The 26,893-nt window shown below is 36.7% G+C and overlaps 1 protein-coding gene across 1 annotated transcript in view; it reads right to left on the reverse strand.

Moving 5' to 3' along the window:
* Window positions 1–26,893, reverse strand: part of LOC121728598 (serine/threonine-protein phosphatase rdgC) — a 129,433-nt gene that overhangs the window by 48,013 nt on the left and 54,527 nt on the right. Inside the window, exons 4-8 of the mRNA XM_042116772.1 lie at window positions 25,612–25,702; window positions 23,762–23,907; window positions 22,155–22,319; window positions 8,558–8,724; window positions 6,482–6,518 (exon numbers count right to left, since the gene is read on the reverse strand). Of these exons, the coding sequence (XP_041972706.1) occupies window positions 6,482–6,518; window positions 8,558–8,724; window positions 22,155–22,319; window positions 23,762–23,907; window positions 25,612–25,702 (606 nt within the window). The remainder of the gene's footprint in view (window positions 1–6,481; window positions 6,519–8,557; window positions 8,725–22,154; window positions 22,320–23,761; window positions 23,908–25,611; window positions 25,703–26,893) is intronic.

A 26,893-nucleotide genomic window follows, 5' to 3' on the forward strand; every position in this document is an offset into this window, starting at 1 on the left:
TCCCATTCATAATGAACAAAATTTTTCTTTTATAATTTGTGGGGGGATTTTTCTTGAAATCCCGAATTTTGGGGGGATTTCGGGGAACACTTGGGGAGAAACCGAGTTGGCTGTCTGGCAACACTGACCCGCGCATCGCGCCTTGACGCCCAATTCGCAACGTGCAGCAGAAATCGTAATATTTTAATTTCGCCATAACATTAAAACCAAACGTCCAATTTTAATCATTCAAAGACCAAATATTATCTACATTAACTGTACTTAGTGATGAAATAATTTATTTTGATAAGGGTCAATAGCATGATTTAAATAAACGCATTTAAATATAGTCCAAAAAAAATTCTAGATTTTTTAATAAAAAAATGGTTATTGTGCCTCACTCAACATAGATAGGTATAGTGTGTCGCGGACTTTTTTGTAGATATTTAAAAGATCTATAATTACTTAGAACATTTTATGCCTCTATCTTTTATAGTTTAGGCAGCGTACGCAAAATAAGTAACTTTTCTGGTTGATTTTTTAAACCTTGCGTCCGAAAATCCCAAATATCTTACGGAACCTTATATTTTTCCAAAATAAAAATTAGCCTATGTTCAGCAGAAATAATGCAGGATTCCAATGGTAAAAGAATTTTTCAAATCGGTCCAGTAGTTTCGGAGCCTATTCGACTCAAACAAACAAACAAACAAACAAACAAACAAACAAAAAATCAAATCTTTCCTCTTTATAATAGTAGTGTAGATCATATAAAAACTTTGCACTTTTTCGAAAAGGACGGAAGAAAGGGTAGCGTTTGCGTTAGTTCTAAGCCATTACTAATTTGTTCATCTTTGTCATAATAAAACGTAATACTTTTAAAGAAAATGATGATTGATGACTATATCTATATATATAAAATTCATAGGTGACTGACTGATTGACATAGTGATCTATCAACGCACAGCCCAAACCACTGGACGGATCGGGCTGAAAATTGGCATGCAGGTAGATGTTATAACGTAGGCATCCGCTAAGAAAGGATTTTGATAAATTCCAACCCCAAGGGGTTCAAATAGGGGATGAAAGTTTGTATATAATAATACTTCTTAACGAGAGCGAAGCCGCGGGCAAAAGCTCGTTATAATATACATGCAAAAGAGTTCAAACCTTTTTGTATGGAGCGTGGTATACCTAATTAGTTTCAAGTACTTAAAAAGGGCATATTTTCGTGTAGGTACACCTATGAAACATACGTCAATCGACAGTGAAAATAATTACAAACAACAAAACTCTTTGACGTTGACAAAATGTCGTAAATATTATACTTTTTGAAACATTTCAGTTTATATATCTAAAATTTTACATTTTAAAACTGAAATAACTCAGAAAATATATTATTTACGACATTTTGTCAAGGCGTATTTATTGTTTGTAAATATCTTCTCTTTCGATTGAGGTATGTTTCATAGGTGTACACAGTGTACACCAAAATACGAAAGGTATGCTAATAAGGTTCGTTGTTATTTAACATTAGTGTAGTGTATGCACTTAGTATATAACTATCATAATAGTTATAACACGGTCTCGTGCTCATGGTATGTGGAGGGGGCACACATCACTACAGCGAGAGCCATGGGCGAGGGCGGATGTGTGCCGGAGACCTGCCAGTATCGTGTGTTGTGCCGAGCCTGTGTAGTTATGGGAGATAAGTAAATAATCCAGTACATTACAATTAGTACTAACACTATCTAGAATATCTCGACACAAATATAATATTGCAAACAGTAGAACAACAATCGGACAGTATACGAAGGACAGACAGAGACAAATCAAAAGATGACGAAAGGTCGATGTCAAATATTCTGATGACAGGAGAGCAGTAATTAATCTTCTCATATCGCCATCAAACCGCCCGCTAAGTTCCGACAAATTTCCTTTTACTGGATGATGAATTATTATTGCACTCTCTATCTCTACGTGCCTTCAAGATTTAGATACCCTAATTCGGGCCAAAAGTCGTCAATCATAGGGATTTAATGAAGATTTTGATAAAAAAGTAATCATTTAGTTGCTTGAGAGACACTCTGTGTACAGTCGTAAGACTATTAGCCCAGTCTTAACCCCCACAGGGGGTTGACCTCGGAAAATCGACATACCCAATATCAGTAGTACCACGTAAGCTTGTATTTTGACATCCTAAAACAGTTCTCAAAATTCACATATAAGGATGGTCGTAAGTTTAAAAACTTGCGACATCGACCAAGTATTTACGTGCAAATCTCGAAAAATCGACATAGCCAGTATATTACCTACTGGTTATGTCGATTTTTCGAGATTTGTTCCTAATTTGGCCTAAAATGACTGGAGTATATTTATTATTTCATCAATCAAAGATGCGGTTGATGATGAGACTAGCACGTGACTTAAACGTTAAAATTAAACCAGTCGACACAGACACTATTTGATAAACCTAGCAATGAAAATATATGATTAACAAATTATCGCAAAAAAAAAAACAGAAAAATAACCATATCCCTAATTAATCAATAACTAGCTGAGTAATATTTTATCATCAGACTTTAAGCTATGATTTAAATCCATAAAATAATTCAGGTCGAAAGTAAATAAGCAACCTACGAGTATCGTAGCAATCATCTGAATTATTATAGCACAATAGGTTATAAACAAGGAACGGAAAACAATGAAGTTTATGAACAGTAGACCAAGTTCATAATTTCAAACAATAACATTCTAATATCTGACAGTATTATGAATATTGTAATCGAGTAGGTACGGTCTATTAACTTTTCAGTCTCTATAATATCTATTACAATGTTATTTGCTTAGTTATCTGATGAACAAGCTTGATGTGTTAAGGAGCCTAGATGTATTCTTTATTTATAAATAAATTGCACAATGATCCTGTGTTAAGCAATTTTAATTTCAAGGAAACGACTAAGTTACTCTACTGTATGATATTTATAGTATGTAAAGGACGGGAAATGACTTACTGGCGAAGGAGAATGACTGTCGTCCGCGCAGTTAATGGCCACATCAAACCGCACCAGATAAAGCCGACACTAAAAATAGGCATTCCCCAAATATATAAACAAGATTGCGCTTTTACTGAGGCAAATAAGAATTATTGTTGTTATTGTTTACACCTGAAGCAGACATGCACCCTAATTGTAGTGTTTTAATGCAACATCAATGCAGCTTCGTTTCTTGTTCAATCTGATATATTTTCTATGTAAATAATATATTATTGTCAATGTCGTTGTTTTAACATGACACTTACAATAATTTAATCTCGAACAAAAAAACTATATCAATATCAAATAGATAGTTCTCATAATTTATAAACTACGAGTACGTACAGTGTACACCCATAAAAATATACAAAGAGACAGCTTGAATCGATTCCTTATATTTATGCAATTATCGAAACAAAGTTGCATTTAAATGTTGAGTCATGACGTAGCATTTTGCGACCATGTTCATACAATGTCCTAGGAATTGTAACATGACGTATGCTAATCCCACCTTAGGTAATACCAGATCACAATCTATCCCACAAATTATTCTACAATGTACAACAACATCAGATTGCGAACAATGTAAACAATACAAAGTAGAAAATTATATAGAACACCCGAGCTGGGCCACACACACATCCACATGATATCAGGTAACTTAAAACCTTAAACAGGGCCCATGTGCACACTGCACAGGCATTAAAAATATTTTTAAATATGTGGTGGTACCTAAGAACTGTTTCTTAAAAAATATTAAAATTAAGACAAAAACTAAGTGGTCGTATTATGCCCTATGCCTGTTAAGGAGCTCTCTGGCGTTTTATAATTTGTTTCCATTATCCCTATTTCTAATTAGGAAACTGCATACTTCGAACATTGATCTCTTTACTGATTACTGACAATGAATATTGTTTATTATAATGATTTGTAATATCAAAATAATAAATATCATCTCTTGTATAATGGAATCAGTGTCCATATTATCATACTACCGTCAGACAGGCCTAGGGCAAAAAATTTTTAGCTTCATACGAAAAATACAAATATTGGTAATCAAAAAAAGGTTTATTTATTTATATTTATAAATTCTTTATTTGCATTATAAACAATATAAAATAACAAAAACAACATTAGGCAAGGAACATAGCAAATAGGCGGCCTTACTGCTTTCAGCGGTTTCTTCCAGGCAACCAATTACATCTCACTTAAAACTTGTCTCTGTGCTGAGCGAATTTCAATTCAAGGAATCGACGGAGTTACTCTACCGCATGTTATTAAGATTGTGCTTCGAATATGCCACTAATTTTGATTTATAGCCCGTATAGGGCTATAAAAGAACCGCCATAGAGGAAAAATATTTTATAGGCATAATAGGTTATTCAAGCACGTTTTAGAGGGTAAAAGTATTGTAGGTGGATTCGTTTTTATAGTTAGATTCATTATGATCAGACTCCATTAAGGCTTTAAATTTGTTTCATAAAAAGAACATTCGATTTAACTGGAGATCTGCCTACTATCGCTAATTATAATCTTAATTCGTATAATTTATATATTTGAACATAATCTGTGATTTGAACTCTATGCGTATGAATTACTATTTTGAAAATATATGAATTACTTCGCCTCTTATACAATTACAGAAAAATTCTTACAAATTGCAAACAAAAACGCACGGTGGTGTGTGCGAAAAGTTTTTTTATTGTGCGCATTTTTCTCTAATTTTTTTTTTGTATTTCTTTACATAATAAATTATCAAAGAAATAATATAATAATAAAGAATAATAATCTTTAACATTACTCTGTACACACAGCTCTGAATTCTGTGTCTCTATTTTTTGCTTAGTGTTAATGATAATTTAATTAAGAAATTTAATTTTTTATTTTTAAATCTAGAAATATATGCTTTAAAATTTAAATGATAAAATAATAAGCGGTGAGTTGATAAAAATCTCCGGTTCGATAATGATATTTCTTGACTTAATAAGCGTGGGATGATGAAGCTTAATTAAATGTGAAACTTTCTTATAATAATTTAAATTTTATCATAAATCATGATCAAATCAAAGTTGGGAATAGAGTTTGAACTTGTCAGTTTTTCGGTCGAAACCACGAGGCGAGTTATAGTTAAAATTAAATTTTGTGACAACTCCTAACTTTGTAGTTTTGGCCAAAAATGCATCTTAAGAGAGAAAGATAACAAATGAGAAAAAAATAGAAAAAAATATATTACGGCCGAAAAGCCTTTTTACGTCGCGCAAATTGCGACGACGCAGTGGAATTTGTCACATTAATTCTTTTGTTTTAGGTTTTATGATCCATCACATGATAACATTATGTTATGATGATGCGACCGGCCGCCATCCATACTAATATTATAAATGCGAAAGTGTGTGTATCTGTTTGTCTGTTACCTCTACACGCCCAAACCGCTGAATCGATTTTGCTTAAATTCGGTATGGAGATGTTTGAGACTCAGGAAAGGACGTCATATTAGGATACTTTTTATCTCAGAAAAATGTACGGTCCCTGTGCGATAAACTAATTTTGGCACAACGGAGTTAATATAATAATAATAACTAGCTGTTTGACCGAGACACACACACTTGGACACTATAAAACTACTCCTGCGTATCAGGCCTGGTTTCAAATAAACTGGCCACCGTCACCGAAACCACAATAGATATAACTAACAGTAGTTCGACTGCAAAGAACCGGACAGGTTTCAATATCTGTCAAATTCGTCGGGTTTCACTAGGATTATGAACGGATTGTGCCTCGCGCTGGCTGATATAATTTATTTTTATATATTTAAAATAAATATTTCAAAATTGGATTCTGACAATTTTAATCGCATGTGCCAAAACACAAAAACAATACGACCAAAGAGGAACACGTCCATCGAATATATCATATTTTTAAATTCGTAGGTAACAAGTTAACAACCCTAGCGACGATTTTCGTCATGATACGTCAAATTTAAAAATTTTAACATCAGTTCTAAGTCGGCATACTCTATCGTTCTGTCTACTCTGCCGAAACCGGTGGTGTGGGGAGTATTATTATTATTATATAATATCTATGGACGCTTCACACCACGTCAGTCTGGCCCCGTGCTAAGTACCTAAAGGACTCGTGTTACAGGTACCAGACAACGGAAATATATTTAATACTTTTATACTATACATATATTTAAGATTTTTATTATATCATACACATAATATTTAATACACATCCAGACGCGGGAACATTGAAAACTTTTTGTTCCGTCGGCGGGATTCGAACTCGCGACCCCCGGCTTGAGCTACCGACGCGCTCACCACTGAGCCACAGAGTTGCGGGCGTCATCTAGTAATATTAATTGAGAATGCGGCCCGTCCCGCTGCGGTCCGTCACAACGTGCGCGAAGCTTTATGGGTTTGTATAAATTTTTCTTTCTTTCTTTGTTATTCACCGCGTGCGATACTTACTCGATATTTCAGCTGAACTTCCCGTATAAAGCCGTACCTGAAACGAAAACTCGTTTGAAAATAGGCTTTCGAACTTTCCTTAAATATGAAATATAAATATTTAGGGTTAAAGTTTCGCGCTGTGAAGTTTTAATCGCTTATAAATTCATATTTTCTTTACATAACTTGTGTAGGTAAGGCATGTACAATTTTTACCCTAAAAATGTAAGAATTAAGCATGAAATACTTAATTCTTACACTTTCATCAAATAAGAGCTGTGACATTAAAATTTTGTCTTTGCTCTGGGCCTTAAAATATGAGCAAATGACCGCCTCGACTGCAGACGTAATTAAAAGACTTATTTTAATTACGTCTGCAGCATTAAATATCTGTCTGGTCGAGTCGTCGAACAAACGTCAGACGAGTACAGTTTGAGTCAGAATGTGAAGTGTTTGTTTGATATTTAGGCTAAGAACTCACGGAGCAGTTTTCACCCGCGCCTGCCGCGGTTGCGGGCCCGCAGCCTTTGTAGAATACAGGTATGTATGTAAAAAGTAAAGTAAAGCAAATCCCAAGACGCATTTTTCGCCGGCGGTGCGCACGGTTGTTTTGCGGCTCCCGCTGCACCGGCGGGCAACGAGACGAAAGTGACTAGCAGCACCGGATGTGTGTGTGCAAACATTATAAAATATTGAAAAAACATTATAAAATGTCGTGGGAGAGCCATGGTTCGGCACGAATGGGCCGGCTCGACCGGAGAAATACCACGTTCTCACAGAAAACCCTACCCACCCCTATTCCCTTCCCTTCCCATCCCTACCCTCCCCTATTACCCTATTCCCTCTTAAAAGGCCGGCAACGCACCTGCAGCTCTTCTGATGTTTCGAGTGTCCATGGGCGACGGAAGTTGCTTTCCATCAGGTGACTCGTTTGCCCCCTATTTCATAAAAAAAAAAAGAAAAGAATATTGAAATCGATCTACTAATGACTTTGGTGCATGAAAGTCCCGTTCTATTAGATAAGAGTTTAGAAGAATATAAGCACCAAAATGTAATGCTCAAAGCATAGGAAGAAACATGTGGTATTTAAAATTAAATTTTTTTGAAAATTTGGATCTGATAAATAAAAAACAATATCGTTAACTGCTCCGCTAGCGCGGCGGGCGCGGGTGAACATCGCTCCGTGAGTTCTTAGCCTTACTTTACCAAAACTTTAGTTGAAAAGTCTTGCCAACCGCAACAGCCTTCGTAAGTATTATAGGATTGGTCCTATAATACTTACGAAGGCTGTTATAACAAGTGAAAATAATAACCTCATCGAAGCTGTATAAATGCTGGATTAAAATAGCAGAATCTCTCATCGCTATTATTTATAATACTACGCATCACTATCAGTATACTATTTATAGTGTTATAAATAATATCGACGCTGAATATAAATTACACAAGATTAAGCAAACACAATTAGGGCACAGTTGACCTTTATGTAACAGAAACACATCATAATCCTAAGCTGTGAGGCTTACGGGATTTGTACATATCAGCATTACACACCGCTTGACCCTGGCCCCTGCCTTATTACAGTACGTCCATTATTAGTTTCGGGTCAATTAATTCTCCTTAGAGGCTTTAAATAGTTTTACAGTTTTGATATTTGCAAGTAATGATATTTTAATACTATTCATTGATTAGAATATTCCTTATTCCTTGATAACTTAATTACTTATTAATCAAGCAGGTATATAACGATTTCAATTCATTAATTCATATACCATGGTACAGGCACCCATGTATGAGATTTTTTTTGTTTACTTCTCTATAACGTCTCTATTAAAGCAGTAGATTTAACTACACTAGCAAAATAACGCAAAATAACAACCATTTCCCACAAATTTTCATGTTTCGCTTTTCAGTTTGTTTATTAATCTGAATAAAATAACGGATATAAGTATTTCATTCAAATTAATAAAGGGAGGAGGTCGATGAAGTGTGACAAGGAAGGGGAGGGGGTCCTGGTGACCTGGTTTACAAGGGTCTAAAATTCAGGAAATTAGGACGTACTTTATGCATGGTTCCTAAATGTAGTATTCGCCTCACCTGGCGTTCATAATGAGATCCTCGTGATTGCCCCTATTGAGAAACACTCCTCCGGGGAAGGCCAGCATGCAGGCCAACAGAAGGAGGAACACCTCTAAGCCCTTTTTGCCTCGGTCCACGAAGTCGCCGTTGAATATGTAGGGGTTCTCCGTTGACGGCAACCCGTTCTGTGAAAAGAGATTTATTTCATACTTTTTGCACAGTGTACATTGCAGCGCAGCTCTTCACAAGGTGCTCGTGTCCAAGCTTCTGAGCAAAAGTACAAAAATCCGAATCTATAATACGATTATTCGGCCTATACTAATGTATGGCTGTGAGGCTTGGACGCTGACACAAAAGGAAGAGAGCAAACTTCTAGTCGCTGAAAGGAAAGTCCTGAAAAATCCTGGGCCCAGCCAAAACAAATGACGGCTGTTGGCGAATCTGGAAGAATGCCGAAATTGAAGAACCGGTGGCCCAACCCAATATAATCGGAGAAACAAAGGCTCACCGACTCCGTAAGCTTTTTTTTTTTTTAAACGGGCTTTGGCCCACCACACATTCCCACCACTGTATCTCCTGTGTCGCCAGGATTGACAGCGGTATCCAACCACGAAAACCCTTTGATATGATCTCAGGGAGCCCGAGGGACATGCTAAAGCTGTCTTGGGACCCGCAACGAAATTAATCAGAAGAAAATAGGAGGAGTAGGAAGAATTCCAGATTCCCTCCCCATATAAAGCGGGAGACAGCACAAGGTTGCAGTGACCGAAAGTCAAAGAACTGGAAGGGGGAAGCACCACGGGAATAAACGTTAATAATAATAGTGACTACTACGCTAGAGCTAAATTAATTTATTGTGTTAGACTGTTGCCAGTAGTAATTGTGACAAAAACGCTTGAAGGCACGGAAGTTCCTAGCGCTGTCCACGAGATCACCGTAGTATGCGACACCAGATGTACAGAGTAGGTTGTTTAGCATTGTAGTTCTTTCGTCCTGCCAGAGACTGCACTCCCAGAGAACATGATGAGCTATTTGTTCAAACATGTTGCCTTCGGTCGAGCACTCGCACATGGGTGATGCTACTAGATTAAATCCGTAGAGTTTGGCCTTAAAATTTCCATGACCGGTCAGGAATTGAGAAACGCAGTGATCAATATCCATCCAATGTTTGGATAGCCGTTCACGAATATTAGGGAAAAAATTATAAAGATGTCGCCCTTTGGTGGAACAGTCCCATCGCGTCTGCCATTCGGAGATTAGGCTTTGCAAAGAGTTTTCTAAAGGTTCAAACAATCTTGCTATTTTAATTTTATCCCGAGCGCTTAAAAAAAACGGGTTGTCAATGTTTTTATTATGATAGTACATTGTCGCACGACGCTGAATCTCAAGGTCAACGGGTAAAACTCCGGCTAGCACGGGCAAGGCTTCGGTGCTTGTGGTTCTGTAAGCTTTGCACAAGAATATAAGAGCAAGACGTTGGCTTTGTAGCAACTTGCGACGAGCCGCGCCGATAGTTGCTCTGTCGGCCCACACGGGGGCCCCGTAGCAAATGCTGCCAAGGTAAGTAGCAGTGTAAATTAATTTTAAGGTTTTGAATGAGAGGCCCCATGTCGACGTAGATATTTTGGTAAAGGAGTAAAAGTTGCGTTTCACTTTCTCACCGGTTTGAATTATATGTTCTAAAAATGTAAATTTATTTTCTAAGTAAAAACCAAGATAACAGAGTGACTGTTTGCGTTTAACGTTAATATTGTCAAGTTTGATGCTAGGGGAAGATATAAGGGATCCTTTTAAAAGAATTTGGTAAGTTTTTTGCGCGGCGAATTTCAGACGATTACGCTTACCCCAGTCAGATATTAAATTAAGACTACTGTTGGCTTTAGACTCAATTTCGGAACGCGAGTTTGCTTGAACGATAAGAAACCCGTCATCGGCGTAACCAACTAGTATACAAAGCGGTGGAAGTGGAAGACTTAACAAATCGTCGAATCCGATGTTCCATAATTTAGGCGAAATTACCGATCCTTGAGGGCAGCCGCAAGTTAAATCTTTGGCGTGTGTACAATGTCCTAGACGAAGCTTAGTTTGACCGTTAGAAAAGTAAGAATGTATTATGGAATAAATATTACAGTAACACCCTCGATTTTTTAGTTTTAATAGCACCATCGGCCACCAAGCATGGTCGAAGGCCCCGGAAATATCTAATGAAATGGCGACCACATATTTAGTTTCCGACAAGTTAACTATTTTTCTTACTTCTAACGCCGCGTCAACAGTCGATTTCCCGGCGGTGAAACCGAACTGATGGCTATGAAATTTAGGGCCACCAGGAAGCAGGCGAGGTACGATGAGACGTTCTAGTAATTTACCTAAGCAAGGCAGTAACGTTATCGGACGGTAAGATTTTGGGTCGTCAGGAGGTTTGTTTCCCGCTTTAGGTATTAATTTTATGCAACCGGAACGCCAAATTTTTGGAAATATACCTTCTGCGATACATCTGTTGTAAACATATTGAATCGATGAATTGGCCGCTAAACATGCTTGCTTTATCATAATATTCGATATTTTATCCTCACCCGCAGATTTTTTTATAGGTAAAAGGTTTACTATTTTAATAAACTCCTCCGAAGTTGGTAAATCTGAGACCGGTGTATGAATGGGGTCTAACATTCTACTCCTAATGTCGCGTTGGTGTTCATCATCCAAGGAGGGCTCGTCGTCTGGGATGAGAACGTTTAGATATGCCTTCGCCGTTTCCTCTAAACTACAAGTGTAAGAGTTGTTAATTTTAATATTTGAGAAAAAGCTTGGCTCATTACTGCTACTGGGTTTAAGCTCGTGGTATAAAGAGGACCAGGGACCCTCTTTATCCAGTCTATTCGCGGCATTCTTCAGCACATTATTTTTCGCTAACGTAACGGCGGCACGATAGCGTGACCTTGAAATGCGTAGGTTATTTAAACTAATTATATAATTATCATCCGAACGGTCGAGGCCAGATTTACGAAGATTATTAATTTTGCGCCTGGCCCTTCTAAATTCTCGACGAAGATTAAGAAGTTTACTGTTCCACCATTTACAGTTGTGATCTTTTTTAAGAGGTCTACGACCCAAGGCTACATCGGCACAGTAAACAAATGTGTTTGTCATAATTTCCGCGCACTCATTGACGTTTAAATCCGGCCGAGTGAAGTCTCCGGCATGAGCGGTAATGAGGGAGCGGAATAATTTCCAATCGCCGTTCTTAACATTGTATTTATAGTCATTAGAATTGACTACGGTATCACTCGGGACCGCACGAGAAAACTCGTACACCAGTAAGCGGTGATCACTACATGACGCATCGGGAAGGACACGCCAATTCCTAATCTGGACGTACGCGCTAGATAGCGTGACGTCAATCGACGATTCGCCCGTAGGGCTACTAAAGGTAGGTGGTGCATCGGGGGTGTTATGAATATGGAGGTTAAACTCCGCAATAAAGTCTTCTACAGCGGTACGTCGGTCGCGGTCAGTGTACCTAAGCTGGCCGTGCCATAAGGGTGAGGATGCATTAACGTCGGCGCCTATAATGATTTTATTACCCGCAAGAGATTGTAATACGCGTCGAAGTTGATGTAAATGGCTTACGGAATCCGAGTATTGAAAGTAGCAGCTTACAATGTAAACTCTAAACTGAGGACCCGATACCTCGGCTACCGCACAGTGCGACGTCGAAAGGTTAGTTAAGGCCGTGATTGAAAATCTGGACTGAGGTGTGTATATACCCGCGCGAGCTAGGTTATTCATTTGTATCATTTTCGACCGAGACGACGCGAGTTGATATTGTTCTTGAACAAGTACTAAGTCCAAATTGTAATCAGAAACTAACTTTTCTAGCTCTAAAGTCGCGTGCTTGTTATTATGGAGGTTTAACTGTCCTATATTTAAACTATCCATACCTAGTTGTTAAAATGAGTTGCTCCATTTTAGTCTTATACGTTGGACAGTCAGGGGAGCCCGTGGAGTGGTCGGAGGGTTTTTTATAACGAAGGCAGCTACCACACACCGTTTTAAAATTGTCTTTATCTTTGTTGGGGCACGATAGCGAACTATGTTTTCCTGCGCAGTGATAGCAGCACGGATTAGGATCGCGACAGAATTTAGCGACGTGTCCATACTGTTGGCAGTTGCCGCAGCGGACGAGCTCGACGTCGTCTACGAAGCGACACATCGCCCAATCGATGAAAAGTTTTTCTTTTGAATCGATCAGGTGTTTACGCACTACAGGGTCTAGTTCAATGCCTATCCATTTCCTGTTGTTATAATCTTTATTTAAAATACGACGCCTTACTATTTTTGTTGTGCGCAAAAATTGTTCTTGTGACATATTAATTTCGCCGTTTATATTTTGGTTGTAAAGTGCGAGTAAGAAATTATCGTCCGTCATATGTTGCGGTACATCTTTTACTAGAATACGCGGGTTACGTCCTTTCGGCGACTCAAGTCGCAGACCGGCCGATTTGAGTGCTTCCACCGATTTTAATTTATTGACTTGCGACTCGCTAGTTAGTCGCAAGATCACACCCGAATTGGCGGTTTTTTTGACGCCGTGAAATTGGAAGCCGTCGGCCGGGTTGATGACTTTCATCAGAGCTTGTTTAGTCTCCGATGACGATTTTAATTCCGCCGATTTTTCTTGTGTCGGATAGGCAATAACGCAAGGAAGTGGTTTTCGCGTCTCGACTGGCGGCACTGACTTAGCAAGTCTTAATTTAAGCGCGTCCGAGTAGGAGGCAGAAGGCGCGGCGGAGACTGGTTGTATTACGGGATTAGTTTTAGCGGCCAGTAATTCGCGTTCCATATTGGCTACCTTGGTTTCCAAGGACGAGTTCTTAATAGCGAGGAGTGAAACGATTGTAGTTATTTTTTGTGTCATACTCATAATTTCTGACTTATTGGCAAAATTATTGCGACGAGATACGGTATCGTTTGCGAACTCATTAATCTTTGCTAAGTATGAGCTGGCTTCGCGGACAAGCTCGTAATAATTGCAAGCATCGTCGGATGCGCGGCTTGTATCTAACAATGACGTAACGGGGGATAGCTGCGGCTCGTCCCTAGTGGGTTGGTGACGCTTCTCCACGGGTGACAAGGAGGAAGGGGATAATTCCGACAACAAACGTTTACCGGACGAGTATGTCGGAGAACGAGGAGTTTTGTCACTTCTACTAAACGGGTTTGTATCTTTATCAGGCGGCATATTATTTTGGCTCGACATTGTGTGTTAATGTAAAATTTAAATGTACCAATTACACTTATTAATTTACTTTAGACGTAACAAAAGTTTAGCTTAATAATCACAGTCAGCTGATCGCAAGACCGGCCGGCGCCGCGCGAGCGGTACCGACACACACAATATTTTACCTACCTACAATTCCCTAAATAAAAAGTGAACAAATAATTTACTTACCGAGTTAAATCCAAGAAAAAAACGAGCAAATGTGTTAAAAAACTTACAGTACACGTAGATTACACCGTTACCTAGCTATTTATACACACTCAGCACGAATTCAACGATTTAAAAACACCGAAAATAATTTTTAATCCCGGAGCGCACGTCAGACGATGTTAACCGTTCGGTGTCCGCGGGGGGAGGAGGACAGGAATGAACTTACGACTCCGTAAGCTGGGCCACGTGGAAAGAATGGGGAGGATCGCGGGGTAAAAAGAGCGTATAAGGGCCGTCCAACAGGCCGTCGTCCTGTTGGACGCCCCAGGTATCGCTGGACAGATGCTGTCGAGGCTGACCTGCGTGACCTTCAAGTCAGTAACTGGCAGGAGGTAGCGCAGGACAGGGCTCAATGGCGGAAGCTCATTTCGGAGGCCAAGATCCACTTTGGGTCGCTGAGCCAGCGGAGTTAGTTAGTTAGTACATTGGCGGACTTAATGCCATAGGGCATTTTCTACCAGTCCGCCTGCAAGCTCTGGTCGGCAGGCTGCCTGACAGTCATTGACCGTCGATACAAAATCTACAAAATCGTCAGGGAAATTCTGTAGTATTTTCCGATTAACTGCCAGACGACGGCCTGCCGGCGAACTGTTGATGTGTGGGGCCCTTTATATTATAAATGCGAAAATGTGTCTGCCTGTCTGTTACCTCTTCACGCCATGGAGATACTTTAACTCCCGGGAAAGGACATAGGATACTTTTCATCCCGGAAATGAACGGTTCCCACGCGACAAACGAATTTTGGCGCACCAGAGTTGCGGGGTATGTTAACACTTTGGAAATTACACTTACTTATTAGTCATTCGTTTCAAACCACATTTTTGTTGTTCCAACGCGGGAATCGAACCCACATCTCCGAATCTAGAGTCAAGCGCTGAGGCCTAGAGTCTTGAATTTTAAGTATCCTCTATTTACTTACGAATAATTTGACTATATTTTTGAAGAAAAAATAAAAGAGTGGCATATCTAGCACATTCTACTCGTAAACTCTAATTTCGTGACATCACGTCAGCTATAACAGGAATCCTTACAAAATTGCAGCAGCGACTTGTAGGTCACTACTCACGTCCAATGTCCGACAATCGATAATATGTCACCGTTAAACCGTAAACATGGTTAGATTGTTATTTAACTAGTAAGACTATAAAACATAATATAACATGTAACACGCAAAGCAACTCGTACGCTAATTGACATTTATAAATGTGTAACTCATTTGTCATTTACATTCGATGATCAGAGATTATTCTTATTTATCTTTCCCATGTCAATTTTATACATCTAGCTCTAAATACATAGAACGGTTGAAAATTCATAGACAAGCGAATAAATAAACCTCCAAAAATGGACATATTCCTGTTAACAAATCAGCGCGCAACTTGCGCAGTGTTACAAATTACAATCAATCGATAAATAATAATGACTAATTACATCATAATGTAACGACATCATATGCGATTTAACGGTGACATAATAGTCACCCACGCCTCAACATTTTTATCCCTCGGCTTAAAGTCGCATTATCCCTTTTACTGGAAAAATGTGTGTAGAAAATATTATGATCCCGTATTCATTGAGATATCGGACAACTGGCTTTAGGCCGTTTGTCCATCGCCGCCGTCAAAGACAATTTTATAAACGCCAAACGGCAAAAACGGAACCCTTATAGATTCATCATTTCTGTCTGTCTGTCTGTCTGTCCGTCCGTCCGTATGTCACAGCCACTTTTCTCCGAAACTATAAGAGCTATACTATTGAAACTTGGTAAGTAGATGTAGTCTGTGAACCGCATTAACATTTTGATACAAAAATGGAAAAAATATTAAAAAATATAGGGGTCCCCATAGACACAACTGAAACAAAAAAAAATTTCATCTAACCTAGGCGTGTGGGGTATCTATGGATAGGTCTTCAAAAATCATATTGTAGGGTACGATGTTACCTACCACAATTAGGGTTGATTCAGACCGCAATGCGACGCGTAGATGCATTTCTAAATTTGTATGGATTTGACAGATTTCAATTGCGTCAGATGTCTTGCGAATCTGTCAAATCCATACAAATTTAGAAATGCATCTACGCGTCGCGTTGCGGTCTGAATTGACCCTTACTCTACCAGCGATCGTGCACATTTTGCAGACCCGTCACCGTGTGGTGACGGGTCTGCAAAATGTGCACGACAAAATAAAACCTAAACGAAATTATTTTACCAACAATTTTAATTTTAAATTACAGATCTTTCTTCAGAAAAGGGGCGCGGTGATACGAAAAGGTTCGACATTCCTGTCGAACCTTTTCGTACCAAGTCATAAAATTTTTCTTTGAATTTTTGTTGGTTTCGTCCCGGTTTAGAAACGGCCGGGTGACTTATAGTTTTTGTGTGAATTTTTATCTTGTTACAATTTATTCACAACGAAACGTTCACTTTATAATAATATAATTATACACTTTATAATAATATGATATTGCTTTTATAGCTGTATGTAAAAGACAATGGTGGAAAATTTTATCCTTTGTTACAAGTAATAAAATCAGAGAAGTTAATTTATTAACAGTAGGTGGACCTATGTTATTTTGTAAGATTATGTTAAAGTAATATAACATGTCACCATGATATAACTCTACCAAATCAAGTACCTGTCACGAATTAAGTAATTCGTCTGTTAAGTACCAACCGATATTTTTAAAAAGGACTTTGTTTACGATCCTAAAACACAAGTTATATTATAGCCTACGATTTATAGCTTTGGACACAACGCGAAAACAACATAAATTTAAATTTGCTGAGAGTCGTCTGGTCTTTCTAGATTCCAGAACTTTATCGAAAACACTAGAACAAATGTTCCATTAGTACATCTTAAAAGTTCATTTGTTACAAAGTTAAGGCTTGGCACGACTCACGAAGGACCATGTCATTTATTTTAATGTGATGTGAACTAGTTAGGAAAGAGACTTGAATAACTATTACTTAATTTCGATCTATGTAAGTATTTGAAAATACTATTAAAAAATCAATCGTTTGTGTATAGTGAATACTATACCCATAAATCATAATAATTGTCTTTTCATGTTTTTACTTTATATGATTGTACAGTACTAATAATAAAATACATTTAAAAAAATGTGCATGCATTTTTAAAGGATAGTCCTTTAAAAATGCATGCATTTTTTAAAATCATAGGTCATGGGCGCTGTTATAAAGCTGGTATAGTATCTACTAAGGATATTTGCTAATCATATAAAAAGTAATAGAAATATAATATAACAAAAAATAATATAGAAAAAAACATTGGAGCCATGATGTTAAAAATATAACCCAAAAAGTTAAGTGAATTCCGCAAGTTTTCCACAATTTGATTGAGTGGGGAACAATAAGGGAGCGATGTCGTCATTACTGACCGTGTATCAATCAAACACACAAATTGGACGACGCCAAGGGCCGCGCCCTGTCGTCTAACCCTTGACGTCAACCCAAGGGGGGTTGACAAATAATAACAAGTTGTAAAGATGACAACCGTCTGTTTGTCGTCCCACACTTGGCATTTTTTAAACGACTTCCGAAATAATAGTATTTTAAAAAGATAAAACCGACTTCAAAATTGTACGGAAGTTGAGAATTGAAATTCCCTATCTCAAAAACTACGAATAATAAAAACTAAGGAAGAGTAACTCCGTCAAAAAAAGTGCACCAAAAGGCTACAAAATGTGACCCGAATACATGCATATTTATGCATGTGTTCGGTACACATTTTTCGTGTATATATAGTATATACTCGAGTGACATTCAACCAGGTTGACATGACAATTTTGTCAAACTCATTTTACAATTTGTTAACATAGGTTTGTTTAATTACTTTTTACGTAGCTTTTCACAATATTTTTGTAGTTAAAATGCCTAAATGCCCTGTGAAATGGCGTAGAAGTCATACAGATACGACTTTTAATACAGGAATAAATTTCTTGTAAGTATTTTTGTCGACCCAAAAAAGATGGTTTATTTAAGTTGGATGCTAGGGTATTTGCATAAAATTAAGCTGGTCTTTGTGTTTGTCTTATTAAATTTACATGTTATTCTGAAAGTGCAATAATCAAAAAATAATTTAATTACAAATTTTTTACAAAGTCGCCATGGACAGTGTTTTGCAAGATGTAACAATTTAATCATAAACGAAACTTTAGGGTCTGGCTGACATTATACTAAATGCGTTTTAAGATGATATGGGTATTCTCATATTTCTTGCTACGGATCTTATTACAACGAAACAAAAAAAAACATAATGTAATAAATTACGTTCAATCGACAAAAACAAATAAGTATTTCCTTTAATAATATTGTAAGTGAACAAAAATAAAAAACTGCTAACTGTTATTAAAATATTATATTAATTGAGAGTTATAAGTAAAAAAATTACGTAAGTTTTTAATTTCAATTCTGTAATAACACATAGATTTTTGTTATCTGAAAACGTCTTCTCTAGGTGCTCGGACAGTTTTAGTTTCGCCCGAGTCGTACAAGGTTTGTTCATAATTATTACATATATATTATAATTATTATCAATGTCTTTAGTATCAGAGGAAAATGTTTGATTTTAAAATAATAATTATATGCTCGTTTCTTCATGATAGTAGATGTGCTTGGTGTATACTGCATAATACTATCCGCTTTTGACAATTATTTGTTTCATAACTATGAGAATGACAATAACCGCAACCGCAAAATGCAGGCTGTCGTCCGGCGCGCAATATTATGATACGTTACCTGGGATACGACCTTGGCGATAATCTGAATTGTCATATTTTAGTGGTCGAAAAGGAGCCAAATTTAAAACGGTTGAAGTATGGGAGTTACGTTTCCTTAGTTTTTATTATTCGTAGCTCAAAAACAACTAAATTTGATGAAACTTGCAGCATTCCCTAAGTTGAACAATACCTAGTACATCAAAAAAATAATTACTTAAATCTGACTTGTAGTTGCATACACACATACACTTTTGAAAGCACATTTGCTTAAGTAGGTATCTGGTTTTCCCGGGCGCGTGATATCTGTTCATATCACGCGCCCGGGAAAACCAGACCTACTTAAGCAAATGTGCTTTCAAAAGTGTATATATGTATGCAACTACAAGTCAGATTTAAGTAATTATTTTTTTAACCGACCTATTATATCGTACACATGTAAAAAGACAAGCTATAGATGAAGTAATACAGATGGGCAGAATGTTACAACTATAAGTAGTTAATAAGACCTTTATATCAACAACATTCTGGCAATATTTGATTTTATTTTGATAATCAGTATAAGAATAATAATACCTACGTTTATTAAAGAAATAATCAAATAATCCGGCCTTCTGATATTACGAAAAATGTGAAAAATATAATGTACATTGTCTTCTCCAAAGTTAAGGCTTTACTAACACTGAAAAATATGAACAAAACACTTACTTATTAAGTATTTCTTATGTTTATCTCAGCTCAGTATATTATAGTAACTAAGGGATGAGTCCCCCAGCCGAACAAAGCGAAAGCCTCAGCCCGAATTCATCACTCGACTACTTAATTTTGTTAAGAAGTTAAGAATCCTGTTTCCTTATAACGCTAAAGTTTCTATTATATTAACGGGTAGCGAATTTTTTCCGATATAATTGGCTTACATTTGAGAGAAACAAACATTAATTTAGTTAACTACAAAAATTAAGGGCTTAATGAGCATTATAACTTATAATATTATATTAGGCCTCAAGAGGCTGAAATAAATGGTATTAAGTATGAATTTAATTATTATACTAATCGACGGAAATAAAACTTACAGATAAGCTAGTCGCGTGACTTATAAGGCGATTGTTTAACTGGTTATAAGCTAAATATGAATTTTAACTAAGCAATAATTATAAAATAAATAATATATTCAGCAAAACTATTTTGCTGATAGTTCAACTAACTTTTAGGGTATAGTTCGAAATGTTTCGAAGGACATTTCAGATAACTTTTAGGAATTTTAAGCACAACATTTGACTTTTAGATTTAATGTTTTAGTAAACTAATTGGAACACTTGCATGCATAATTTTTAAATATACTTAGTAAAATTCAAGAGTATTGAAACGAGCGGACAGTTGGCCTAATATAAAGCGATTACCGCCGCTTAATACTAATTAAGGGTCAGTTCATTGCTACGTGTCGAGGCATTACGATACATTTTTAAATCCAATCCGGATTAATGGTAACCAACCACGACAGATTCTTTGAATGCCTTTGATATAATCACACAAGTATTTCTGCAACGATATCAATGAGAGTTTCTTTACAAAATTAGTCAAATTTTCACGCTGCTGTTGTTCCGGCCAATCTTAATAACAAAGGTTAGTGTCCCATTTCAGATCGCATCTGGCCGGTTTTTGTGGCAGTGACGCCCATTTCCTATCTATCTGTCAGTGTCAACTGCGGTTTGGGCCTGTGCCAGGGAGCATTTGTTTTCCCATGTTGTTTCGTAGTGACTAGAACATTTTTGAATACTGCATGAAAAATTGAAATGGTTTTCTAATATCAATGTAGATACTCTTAGATAAATGATTCATCTAAGGTAGATACTATTAGAGAAATAGATAATCTAGATACCGAGCCTCGATTTAATTAAAAAATAAAAGGACCAACGTAATTTGGTCGTGTCTTTTCGAGTGTAGACTGACCTAATAACCTAGCCAGATATAGAGTAATCGTAAAGTATAACTATTTTGAGTTTAACTATCACCTTGAATAAAAGATAAAAAATGGACAAGTGTGAGTCGGACTCGCTCACAAAGCATTTAAAATTTAATTTTATAAGATTAATTTTTTATCTCGTTTTTTTTTGGTAAAAAAGTGAGCCCTCTGCGAGTTTCTTACGCCGGTTCTTCTCGCCGGGTTAGTTCCCGAACCGGTGGTAGGCACCGTAGTATCAACGTTCTGAAAGTATTCTCTTCAGTCAGTTAGTCCCTTTGTGATATATATAATATTTAGATATCTATATCCTGAGTATTCATAAAATTATATACAATTTTTTTTTTGGATGGGAATGACCAGAGAAGAAATTGGAGAAAAGAAGGCTTGTTCCTTCGAAACGTCGAGTAAAAATTTGAAATTACCCAGTCTTATATCAGAGATCAAGAAAAAAAGTGAAAGAAAGGTATACTTTATAAAAGAAAATACTGCTTATCAGCGAAATTCCAACAAAATGGCGGAAGAAAACTCAAAAAAGAAATGAGTTAAACTTTAGAACTTATTACAAAAGACAAAAAAAAAAGAAAAAATGGAAAAAAAATCGAGAAATAAGTGTTTATAAATAGAGATGAAGATTAAGAATATAATTATTTTTAGGTTCATCCTACCTGGATCTTAATAAACATCTACCGATTAAAACAATATTTGTTGTTATTTTCTCATTTTTCAGATTTTATTTGAAAGTGTCTATTTCTTACTATTGGCAGGTTATGGTTGTATAGGACATTGTTAATTCTACCCCTTTTGTGACAATTATACATGTGCAACTTATTAATCAGTGTTTTTCTATGATGTTTTAGATAGAATTATAATGCTTTCTAAATACCGTTACACAAAATTTCCATTAGTCTAATTACCGTACCCACTAAAAATTTTAAGGCTTATTATCTAAAAAACTATAATTAACTGTACCACGCCAAATTTATTATTGTATTCGTATCTTTCATTACTTTCATATTTTAATGAGCTTAAGTCAAATTAGCGAAGGAAAAAAAATGGTAACGGTAATGAGGCAAATAATGCCAAACCTGAGAATGGCCGATATAAATAAAACTGAGCATATCGTAAATATTATGTGTATTGCCGTTATTGATATCGAGTAAAAAATAGCAAAAAAATCACGTTTGTTGCACGGTAACCTCCATTAAATATTTAATTTTGTTTTTAGTATTTGTTGTTATAGCGGCAACAAAAATACATAATCTGTAAAAATTTCAACTCTTTCACTATTACCATTCTTGAGTTACATTACAGCCTGGAGACAGACGGATAGACGGACAGACGGATAGACGGACAGACATCGAAGTCTTAGTAATAGGGTCCCGTTTTTATCCTTTGGGTACGGAACTTTTAAAAGGAACAGGTACCTTATGAAAAATAACCAGCAAGTCATCGAGTTTCCCGTGTATGTCCCCGCAGATGGTTATCTGGCTGGAGATGGAGGTGGTTGCCACATTGATGTTGGGTAATCTCTTCAGCGCCTGCGAAGCCTCTTTCAGGATCTGAGCGACGTGCTTCGGGTGTAGACGGTTCTGGAAGGTATCGAGAATGTGTTTTTAAATGCGCGGTTGAGGTGTGTTCCTAAACTCTAATAAGTGTACAGGCTAGAGTAATATAAAGTCTTAGCAGCCAATCAAATCTCGCCAGTATACTGTTAAAGTTACCAAGCACACCTTACAAAGTCTGCAAGCCCCATGTGTATGTTTTTGCTTAATATTATTTTCATAATATAAACACCAATTAAAACCTTCATAACGTTTAAACTTATGATATTAATTTAGAGAATACAATATACATGATATTAATTATTACTTACTATATTACCTAGGAATTAATAAGTAGATTACGGCTAAACTATTTTGTTTCATAGCGAGGTATCTATGATATTTCACACATGGGGGAAATAATGAAGGAGAAACATAATGTAAACACGTGTGAGCTCAACGACGTAGGCACATTATAAATAATATACAGTAGGCCATCTTTGTAATACACCGGCTACACGACACGTATACATTGGCGTGATTTCAGATCGCTTGAAGAGCATCAAGTCAATCGTCCCACTTGTCTCTATGTCGAGCGAATGACCTCAAGGACATGCCTAAGTTACTCTACTACATGATATTTATACTGCCACGTAGGTAGGCGAGAGAAAATAAAGCATCACATTTACAATTTGGGAGGAAACGTCTTTTTTGAATGCCAACGTTCTTACAGTAAAGTAAATATTGTGAACAAAAATACTAGAACGTGTTTTCCTTTAAGGAAAACACGTTCCCAGAAAATACTACGGGTATATATTTACTTACACAAAGGTAAAAAATAATATGATAAACATATGCTGCTTGAATTAAAATTGTTTAACTTGGAGTTAAACATTTAAATGCGATCCCTCTGCACGTATTCTTATTGGATAGTTCCACCTTGGATAGTTCCACGTTGCGTAAACACAGTAAACAAGCAATTCCGCGGAATCCGTACATTTTCCGGCAAATAGCCTTCGCCCTTCTGTGTGGAATATATTATCTGTGCCAAATTACATAAAAATTGGTCCAGTACCAGCAGTCATGGGATTAGCCCTTTTAAACAAACAAACTCTTGAGCTTTATAATATTTTATGCTTTGAAGGCTTGAGCCTAGAGTGGATGAATTAATGGGCAAGCAAAACATTGAAAGTGTTCGTTTTGGCATAAATGGAGACCGGGAAAATGATTTGAAATAAAAAAAGTGGATTTTGCCAGATGAAGTGGGTAAATTACAAGGGTTATTCAAATCATAAGGGAAAAAATGAGTAATTGCTCTTATGTTACAGAATGTTACTTACCCACTTAGGGCTCCCACACAAAACTGCGAATTCGCAACGCATCGCATCGCAATGTCATTTTTAGTATAAGTTTTGTAGCAGATTTTTGCGATGCGATGCAAATTCGCAATTCTGTGTAGGAGCCCTTAGATAAGACTTAAATGAATTTACCTTCTTTTTCCTAAAGGCTTCTATGAGGAGATCGACGTCTTTCCTCTGCAGAGGGAACTCGATATCGGGGCCGTGCGAGTGCTTGGGCGGCGCGGTCTCGTCCACGCCTCCCCCTTCGTCGGACTCCTCGGAGAATACCTGCTCCACTAAATATTACGTATAATATTATTTTAACAGTTTTAAGTATGACACAGGTCAATCAGGCTTCAGTCTTGAAATCAGCGGGCGGGGCTGGAGGTGCGTTCCAATGTATAGATATAGATAAACCGTCTACTACGCCGCTTATACAGATTGAAGCCTCAAGTTACAGGGAGAACTCTGTGAGACCAGCAGACCTACGTCATTTAGTCGGATTGTGTCAAGTTATGTTAGGCGTGATCTATCGGCTTGGCTTGACATAACCCGACCGAAGTTACTTAGGTCCGCTATCTGCCTGTCTATTAATAGAACTTGAAATAATTTTAGAGAACTTTACAACAAAAAAAACAAAACTAAAGCTACCGTGTACCGACACGTCTCAAGCCAAACTGAAAAGTTCAATTATTCCCCTAAATGTTTGTTTATTTAATTTTTTACTTTTCAATTTTCGACAGGTATAAAAACATTCAGTAATAAGGTTTTAAAATTAATAAAATTTAAAGATGATTCATGGCTACGATAATAATAGTTGTATAATAATAATATTACGTCTTCGGTCAAAACTCAACCTTGGGCCGGACTCTATAAATAAGACTATACACAAACAAAGCTACGTACTATTACAGTAAAATCCTTCCCCGTTTACGCAATAATACCCCCAACATGTAATGTGCATAGCTGTCCTTAACATAAGTTTCCTTTTATGCGCACTAACTAAAGAATAAACAAAATTGTGCTATATAAAAGTGAATAGCGCAAACACTGGAGTTTCAGTGAAATAGGAGAACGTCCAATCTAGCTGCGAAATAAAAAGCTCCGTGTAACCGTGTTATTACTCGAATCGTCCACAAATATAAAATAACGGTCCACAACACTCTACACTGTTTCAGTGTTTTTCAACCTGAGGGTTCGCGATCCCCTGGGGTCGTGAATCTTCTAAAGGGGATCGCCAGAGAGAACTATGTATTTTGATAAAATAACAACAAAGATTAAAATATTATTGAATATTATATTAAGTAGTATTTAAATTTAAAAATATTTATATTTACTAGCTAAAGGCCGAGCTTTGTGAGGACTCGCGTCGTCACTCCTTGACTGACTGATGATAACACATCTATATGTCAAAAATTACATGCAAATGTTAAAGCAGAAATCAATAGGCCGCGTGATAGTTTTTTCGTAAAGTGTGCCACAAAATGTAAATGTTGTGGGATATACTATATCTCGCTTCGCTCGCCCTGATAAATATAGATTCTTGACAATAAAGCAAAGGGTGGAGAGGAGCACGCTAAATATTTTTTCATACCGGTCGCATTATAAAAAAGGTTGAAAAACACTGCACTATTTTATACAACATAATTTTTCACTCGTATTACAAAGGCAAACAATGTTCGCAATCGCATTGTTTCACTATTTGATCAAGCAACCGCTTTGAATAATATTCTTACTCAATTTACTATTTTCTCTTTACCCTTAAACGAAGACTATTTATGAAAATTTCAAATGCAGTACAATTATTGTAATGAAGTTACAATCGGAAAATGGAAACGAAAGTATTCGATTCTCAAACGCTGCCAACTTTTGAGTGTTTTAATTTTATTCAAATTAAATTTAATTCTTGGGGTAGTCCAAACTCCATAGCCAGCGAATATTTAAAAATGAATAATAATGTGAGTATTAAGTTTGAAGAAGGTCTTTGAGTAAGTACTTACTGATAGAGGCAGTTCTGGAGGTTCTTTCAGATGACGGTCGACCACTGGTGTCCTTCATGTGGCTGAGAAGTGCGTTGAAAAAGTTGTACAGCTAAAAAAAATTATTATTGTGTTATTTAAGTAATGACTACGGCCTACGCTACGACAATTTTCCGATTATATTTTGAACCGACTTCAAAAAAAGGAGGTTATCAATTCGACGCGTATGTATGTAATATTTCCAGAACTGTCCAGTTTTTGTATTTGTTAATCTATAGTAGTTTCTGATCAAATGTGCCAAATTTCAAAAGTGTATGTATGTATGTTTTTATGTTTGTGCGCGCATATCTCCGGAACTACACTTGTAGTTGATTTAAGTCATTATTTTTTTGGTTGTACTAGATATTGTTCAACTTAGGGAATACTGCAAGTTTCATCAAAATCGGTTCAGTAGTTTTTGAGATAGGGAATTTCAATTCTTAATTACGTACAATTTGAAGTCGGTTTTATCTTTTTAAAAATGCTATTATTTCCTTTTGACTATTATAATTATTTCGATTACATGAACACAACTTATTTTAGCATAAATCATTCGAGTATCTAAGATACTGTAATTTGCTGATGCCAAGTCATCACAAGGCCTTATAATATTCCAGCAATGTCCTAGAAACCCGAATATGAGCATTCCGACCCTGCTAAGCGGTCTTCCCTGTCAAAACCGAAACGCTAGTATATTAAATGTTAAATTGTTTACGATTTATCTCTTTTACCTTAGGGCGGCAGCGATGATTATACTATCTAAACACGCGGTAGAGTATCCAGTCAAGTTCAAGTACAACAGAACTGGCGAGCAGCACCGTGTGTAAAATCTCTTTTACCTTAGGGCGGCAGCGATGATTAAACGATTAGGTGATCCTGCTACTTATTTGTTGGAATTACGTTATTAAAATCTCGCAACATAAATATGCTAAACTTCTAGCGCTAATTTAGAAACAATTTCTAACGAGATATCGCGCAGAATGTATGCACACTGCAGATCCCTCTCCCAGACTAAAGCCACCGCGCTGAAGATTAATTATTGTTTCCAATACGTCGCCTCTAGCGATTAATATTAATTCTGTTCATAATATATTAGCTGTAGGTTTTAAGGTAGCTTCGTAATGAGTACTATTATAAGTATATTGGGGCCTAATACTAGGTAAAATAAAAATCACAGAAAGAAATAGATAGATACCAATACATCGCCGTAATAATATATAGTTTATCCGTGTTTGAGCATAGTTACGGATTCGGATACGGATTT

This window comes from Aricia agestis, chromosome 7, assembly GCF_905147365.1.
Source record: "Aricia agestis chromosome 7, ilAriAges1.1, whole genome shotgun sequence".
Classification (NCBI taxonomy): Eukaryota; Metazoa; Arthropoda; class Insecta; order Lepidoptera; family Lycaenidae; genus Aricia; species Aricia agestis.